The sequence below is a fragment of the Talpa occidentalis genome, unplaced genomic scaffold (genome assembly GCF_014898055.3).
Source record: "Talpa occidentalis isolate TD23 unplaced genomic scaffold, MPIMG_talOcc4v2.1 talOcc4.9, whole genome shotgun sequence".
Classification (NCBI taxonomy): domain Eukaryota; kingdom Metazoa; phylum Chordata; class Mammalia; order Eulipotyphla; family Talpidae; genus Talpa; species Talpa occidentalis.
Window position 1 is genome coordinate 78,679,053 of NW_023605305.1, and position 7,045 is coordinate 78,686,097.

A 7,045-nucleotide genomic window follows, 5' to 3' on the forward strand; every position below is an offset into this window, starting at 1 on the left:
CAGCGCCAATGAGTGGATGTAGATGGTACCGGTGTGGCCATGGGGAGGCCCTACCACTCTGGGTTTGGGCAAATGTGTCCAGAGCATGTGAGGTCATGAGATGTCATGGATGCTGTGTCCCTGTGGCCCATGTCCCATCCAGGGGATCTATTTTTAAATTTAATGGCAACATTGGTGTGTAATGATGATTTAGGGGTATAGGTTCAACCTCTTCAGATGTACATTACCACTCCAGGCTCAGCACCAAATCACCCATAATCCTCCACTTTATTCCACTGTACTCCCACCCCACTTTTGCTTCCCGAGCCCACATTCTCACCGGCAGCCTCAATGCTTTCAGTCAGATTTCCAGGACCTGTTTTGGTTTAACTTAGTCTGTTCCTTTTTTTGTTTCTCTTTATACCACATTTGAATGAACTTAATAGAGAGTATTTTTCCTCCTCCTGCTTATTTCTTATTTTTTTATATAAGTTTTTAAACGTACTATTTTTTCCTCATATCATTGTTCACTTTGCACAGTGCGTGATTTATTCCCTCAGGTGTGGTCACCATAGGGACAACAAGAATGTCTGCTGAGGAAGGGTTAGTAGGTGACAGGGCTGGGGGTGGGGTGTGACTGGCGGATGTATGAGCCTCCAGAAGGGAGTCCTGAGGAAGCTGAGGGGACACGGTGTAGCACTGACACAGGATGTGGTGCTGTCCCTCCTGGTCAGCACCTGCCTGATGGCACCGTGCAGAGATCCATACCTGGGGGAGTCAGTGTCTGTGAGGTGCCCTGTGTCCCACAGGCTTCTAAAGCCTCAGCCCCCATGTCCTTGGTGGCCTCAAAAAGCGCGGGGAATGACATGTCCTTCCTGAGGTAATTGGAGGGGCTATGACCTAGATGCTCAGTGGGGTTTGCTTCTCATCCTCAAGTGAGTGTTCCCCTGGGCTTTGCTCAGTAGGTTGTCTGTACCCAGAATGGCTCTAGATCCTTAGACCTGAGACCCACCACTGTGGGCTCTCTAAATGCCCAGCTACAGGCATTTAACAGACCACTCCTGAGGGTGAGTTCAGCACACAGGGTGACTACCCACTTCCACCTGGACCCCCCACCCGGGCTGCAAGCCACAGCGCTGCACAGGGCCCAGAATGGGGATTATGGTGGTCAGGGTGCTGTAAGCACCCCCAAATCTCCTCACCGTGCTGAGTGCCCTGTGTCGCTGGTGCTCTAAGAGGCCTATTTAAGTGATGCCAGTCTCCTCTGCCCTAGGACATGCGGGGGCATAGCCAGATGGCCTGAAGTGTGGTGTGGCACCCTGGGCCCCGCTCTCTGATCTTCTGTGATCACAAGATCCCGATCTACAAGTTTGGAGCAAATGCATGGCTGGACCCTGGCAGAGGCTCCCCCCGACCCCACCACGGGCCCGGCAATGTGGCTGTGTTCAGGGCCAGGGCAGGGGACATAGGCCTGCCACAAGGGGTGAGTGATCTGATTCATGGGAGGGCACACTGCTGGCACGCTCTCAGTAAACCCACTGGGGTGTCTACATCAGTGTTGGCAAGAAAGGTAGTTTGACCACAGAGGCAGCCAAAGAAAGACGGGAATGGACCAGTTTCTGGTGAGAAGAGACACTTTATTGTTTTGGGGAGGTCGCTGGAGGTCTAGAGGAGGCAGGGTTACTGGTTCCTCCCTGAGCAGGCCTCACCTCCATGGCTCTGTTTGTGGTAGTCTATGGCTAAGTCCCCCAACAAGGAGAGAAACTCAGAGAACTCGATCTTGCTGTCTTTATTCTGGTCCTTTTTCTCAAAGACATTGGCCAGGTAATCGGTGCCCTTTTTGTCCTGTGGGGAGAGATGTAAAACAAGAGAATGTCAGTCCTGCTGGAGCTGTGGCTGGCAGTGGAGAGGAGGAGGCAGCACCAACTGCCTGCACATGCGCAGCACAGGTGTGGCCAGGGTGACTGAGGACGGAGGACATCATGTTGCCCACAGGCCTCGAGGGAGGAGCTTGGCAGAAATGTCAGTAGGAACGGGAGCCCTCGGGTGGTGAGTGGACCTGCCTGGAATCTAGTGCCACAAGTGCTGTTGGTGGTCAGGGGCCCAGCCCCTGTCCATCCCTGTAATCCTGCCACCTGCTGAATTCTCCCCACACTCACACTGGCCTGTCTCTGGCCCTCTTCATCCTAACCCTTCACTCCATCTTCTGTAGGTACAGCCCGAGTCCTACTGGCCCTCATTGGCCCCTCTTACTTCCCTGGTGTCTGTGTCACTAGCAGCCCCTCAGGGTCCCTTTGCTGAGTAGTTCAGGACAGTTGATGGTCAGAAGAAATCAGGCTGTGGGTGAGCATGGACATGTGCATGGACAGAGGCGTGTCTAGCTCTCTCAGCAATGGGATTTCTAGTGCTCTGGGGACAGGGATGGGGCCTCTGGAGGCCGGGCTGAGGAGGCCTGGGACTGGGGACAGGGAACCTGTTCACTGTGCTGGCCATAACCTCTGCTGACACCTCTCCATACTTTTTCACCCTTGGCCGCATAATTCATCTCTCTGCAGCCTGATAATAACCTGGGATAGAGAGTCATTCTAGGCGCTTTTGCAGAGAAAAAACTGGAGCATCAGAGAATGAAAGTGATTGTGCAAGGTCACACGGCCAGTGTGTCCTCAGCCAGAGCAGGACCCCAGCAACATTAAGAAGCAGACCCCGACTCACACAGGCAGCCAGGAAGGTGGGGAAATTCTCCTTCATCAACTTCATCAGGCCTGGCTTGTCAATTGTGTCCTTTTCTCCACTGTATTTGTGAAACAGGTTGATGGTGCCCTGGATGGCCTTCTCAGCTGGAGTGCTGCCCATGGTGTCTGTCACAAAAGCTGCAGAGAGAGACAAGGACCTTTTAATCCTCCCCCACAGCAGTGTCTCTAGTTAGGACCAGAGTGCTGAGAGCGTGGATTCGGAGGAAGGAGAAGCACATGTCCCTGTGTTGCTGGGTTCAGAAGCTCAGGGGGGGCAGTGTGGGGTCCAGGTTGAGCCCCTGTCACTCAGGCCAGGGTACAGAGAGGCTGAGGGAGAACAGCAGCGTCCACTGGGGGCAGGGCTGAGAGAGGATGCAGAAACAGAGATAGGGGCAGCATCCCTGAAAAGGCAACTCCTGAGGTAGGACGCCGAGAGAGACAGCATCAGGAATCCCCACATTTCAAGACATCGAATCCTTCCCCTTCAGCTTCAATGTCAGGATTAGAGGCACCAGACCCCTCAGTGTCCTTGCCATGCTGGTTCTGCGTCCCCGGGGCTGCTGGTGGGGACAGGCCTGGGCCTGGGCCCCACCAGGACCAGGAAGCCCCTGTGCTTGCACTGGGCTCTGGTGCTCCTGGAGGATCCTGTGGGGGTGCTGGCGAGTGTGAGCAGAGAAACCATCCCTGGCCTGATTCTGGAGACCTGCCAGGCTACCCGACTGGGGAAGACTGGCCCAGAGTTGTCAGAGGAGCCAAAAGGAGTAATGGGTGTCCCTGGTCCAGTCATCTGGTGAGGACCTCAGCTGGGGTGAAAGTCAGCAGCCTGGAGGGGAAGGCCTGTGAGGTACGAGGCTCCAGAGCCCTGTCCCGTGGCTGCTGTCCTAGCTCCCAAGGTAGCAGAGCTGCTGGGCCTGGCCCTCCCTCTAGAAAAGGCAGAGGCAGTGCAAACTCACCAGAGCTGAGGAAGAAGCGGCTGTGGCAGAAGATGTATGGTGAGATATGCAACTGGGCAGAGCCTGGGCCCTTTATAATGCTCAGGTTGGCTCTTCCCAGGTGTGGGAGCCCTGGAGCAGGGATGCTGTCTGCTTCCTGCATTGCCCCACAGGGTGGGGCTTTTCCCACACAATCCCAGGCCTGTGGTGTTGCAGCTCTCAAGAGTCCTCCCCTGAGCCTTGTCCTTCCCAAGTGATCTGCAGTGGGCGACCCTGGATGTGTCACCCAGGGCAGGAAGGAGGACAGGGACGACTGGGTATCTGGGGTCAGGGAGGATGGAAGTATGGCCTTTGGGAGGTGCAACAGGGTGGGTGTTCTTTCACTCCCCCAGTCCTGCCCCTCACTGGGCTGATCGACCACAGCCCCCTGTCCTGGAGAGCCCCGAGTGTGTCAGACAGGACACCTTTTGTCCTGCCTCCTCCTCAATCCTCCGTGCTCTGTGAGTTGAGTCTGTCACCCTGTAGGGTATGGAAAAAAATGTCAGGCTTTTCTGCCCTCTTGCCATCAGGATAGATGACGGAACCCTGTGGTCCTGAATGCATGCCTGATGGTGGGCACCTGGAGTAGGGTGTGGGCATAGGTAGATGGGATTCACCTGGGCTGAGATTGGGCTTTAAGGGCGGCATCACGGGGACGCCAGCAGAAGCCGAAAGAGAAGCCGAAAGAGAAGCCGAGAAAGAAGCAGCAGAAGCCGAGAGAGAAGCAGAGAAGGCCGGACAGCCCAGATAGAGTGAAGGCTTGCTGGGGGCTGGGAGGCCTGCCAGCCTCCCGTTCCCCCAGCACCCTTGCTTGCTGTGTGCCAGGTAAATCCCAATAAAAGACCTGCAAAAACCACTGAGGACTCTGACTCCTCCTTTACCCGGTCTGCATGGGATCCTAGAAAACCTGCACTGTGTCCTGTCCTGCCCTTACACACCCTCATTCAGGGGGGGAATGGATGTACTGAGAGGTCAAGCAAACTCCCATGTTTATACAGCTGGCAGCCAACCAAGTAGGCCTGGGTCCTTGAAAATCCTGGTTCAAACCTTCCTCTTGCTCCCTCATCTAACCTTTTGGTTTGGAGCAGGTTTTGTCCTCTGGGAACCCCAAGTTCAGGGAAGGATGAGGGTCACCTCACTGCCATCTTCACATGGGGTCCTCCTGTGAGCCCCAAGGAGGTGTGGCTGGTGTCCCACAGTGACAGATGAGAGGACACAGACAGGCTGGGTGGTGGGCTCAGCACTGTCATGGTCTTGTGAGGGTGACAGGGATCTAACCCTGACCTGAATTAGCCCCAAACTTGAACTTGACTTTGCAGCATCAGAGGTGCATGGGACAACATATCATCCCGCTGTCTAGTTCCAGTGGTGGTGACTGCTGAGGAATGAGTTGTGACAGCATAATGGGTAATTCCCTCCCTACCCATGACTATTATCTTCCTGTAAGTATTCACCATCCTTCCTTCTTCCTCCATGCAGACAGTCCTGGCAGGAGTGGGTGCCGCCTGGCTCTGCTGGGGCAACCATAGAGTAGAGAGGACACAGGCCCCTGGGTAGTATCCATGGGCAAGTCCTGGCTTGCTGTCACTCTCCTGGGCCCACAGCCTCTCCCCTGTGGTGCAGGCCCTGAGGTGATCTCACTAGCCCAGCCGAGAGGTGACCTGACAAAAACCCTGGATTTCAGCACAGTGTTTGAGCCAGGATGAGAGCCCATAGGACCTGATTTTGAATCCTGCTTTGCATGTACTGGGGGTGTACCCTGGGAATTTATCTAGGCTCTAAAGCTCCATGTCTGTAAACTGGGGTAGTGATAACCAGTGCATGGTGTTTTCTGAGGATGAAATGAGACAGTGCATTCAAAGCTCTTAGGCTACTGCCTGCCAGGTGATTTGCTGTCTCTAATGGTAGGAGGTCTTAGCTAATGACAATTAATGAGAGCTAATAAAGTGACAAATCAGATGCATAATCAGAGAGTCTGATTCCACATGCAAATCCCCAAATGATCCATTTCCTGAGATGTACCTGTCCTCTCACCAACCCAGAGATCTAGAATCTAGATGTTTAGGTCTAAGTCTATCTCCACACCTGAGGCATATAGCAGGGATGGGGAGGGTGGAGGCCAAAACAAGGGAGGGAAGAGCACAACAGAATTGGTGATGGATCACAGGTGATGTGGTGGTGAGCGATTGACTGGTCTACACCTGAGGGGTGAAATCACATATTGTACAAAAATTAACTACGATGTCAGAAAATAAAAAAGTTAGAATAAATAAATTTTGATCTACAGAATCAGGTGGGTTAAGGTTCTGTCCCCCCTGGGAGGTGATTGTTGACTTGTGAGCAATTACTCTGACAATTCACTTTTTTAAAAAATATTTATTTATTTATACATGCACTGGGTACAGTCAGAAGCGCGGGAGGGTGAGAAATTCACCAGAGCCAGAGTGGGGAGCAGAGCAGGCAGAAGGACGGAAGTACACTGCTGAGGGGAGCAGTGGGTGCGGCAGGAGAGGTCTGTCGCACCATGTAGGACTGTCCTCAGGTGGCCGGGGAGTAGTCAGGGATCGAACTGGTGCTGCAGAGGCCGCGGGCAGCTTCGCAACCCAGCGCTCAACCGCTGCGCCACCGGGAGGCCCATCACTGTGTGAGTTCTTTATATTACATTTCACAACATGGAGCTCTGGAAAATGAGGGAGTTATTATGCCTTTCTTCTTGGCAGTGTTAGCTAGGGAGAGCTCCTACCTGGTTTCAGTGATCATAGAGCTAAAGGCTGACACTCCTCTCTCCCAGCACCTTGAATGGGGTTCCTCAGATGGACCAGGTTCCATTTCTCCTACTCACAGCCCACCCTGCTCTCTGCTCGCTGCACATATCCCATTCCAGGTGTCCCGACCCCCAGCCTTCTCCCCTCCCCCCAAACCTTTATTCCTTCCTCTGAACTTCACAACCCCTTGCCCCACAGGGTGGGACACAACCCATGTCCCTTGCACCACTGCCAGCCTGGCCAGGTTCCCCTCAACCTGCTCCCTGTACTTGTCACCGGCGTTACTTGGGCTCATAAGGCAAAACTGAAGAGGTAAGCATGGGAAAGAAATCAGGTGAATCAAGTTCTCCAGCCTGAGAATACTGGTGACTGCTGTCACAGGACATCTCCCTGCATTGCCGAGAAGCAGGGACTAACTACTAATGGGGAGCACTGAGGAAGGGGAGCGGGCATAGGTTCTGCATCAGCAGGATTTCAGCGAAATCGGCGGGTTTCCCGAGAACTGCATTTATGTCCTGCTTTCCTCTGAGCTTGGCTGACCAGAAATGTCATGGTGCTGGTGGACCTGCTTTTCGCGATGGTGATGAGGTTATGGTTT

At 53.9% G+C, this 7,045-nt stretch overlaps 1 protein-coding gene across 2 annotated transcripts; it reads right to left on the minus strand.

Moving 5' to 3' along the window:
* Positions 1–1,597: 1,597 nt before the first annotated feature.
* Positions 1,598–5,040, minus strand: LOC119236188 (protein S100-A7-like). 2 transcript variants are annotated; one of them, XM_037499891.2, is made up of 3 exons: positions 4,967–5,040; positions 2,692–2,849; positions 1,598–1,824 (listed from the first exon to the last, which is right to left on the minus strand). In XM_037499891.2, the coding sequence occupies exons 2-3, from the start codon at positions 2,830–2,832 to the stop codon at positions 1,660–1,662; spliced, it is 306 nt and encodes a 101-aa protein (XP_037355788.1). In that variant the 5' UTR covers positions 2,833–2,849; positions 4,967–5,040; the 3' UTR covers positions 1,598–1,659. The 2 variants fall into 2 exon arrangements, with proteins under 2 accessions (XP_037355788.1, XP_037355787.1); XM_037499890.1 differs by lacking the exon at positions 4,967–5,040 and adding an exon at positions 3,665–4,159.
* Positions 5,041–7,045: the final 2,005 nt, after the last annotated feature.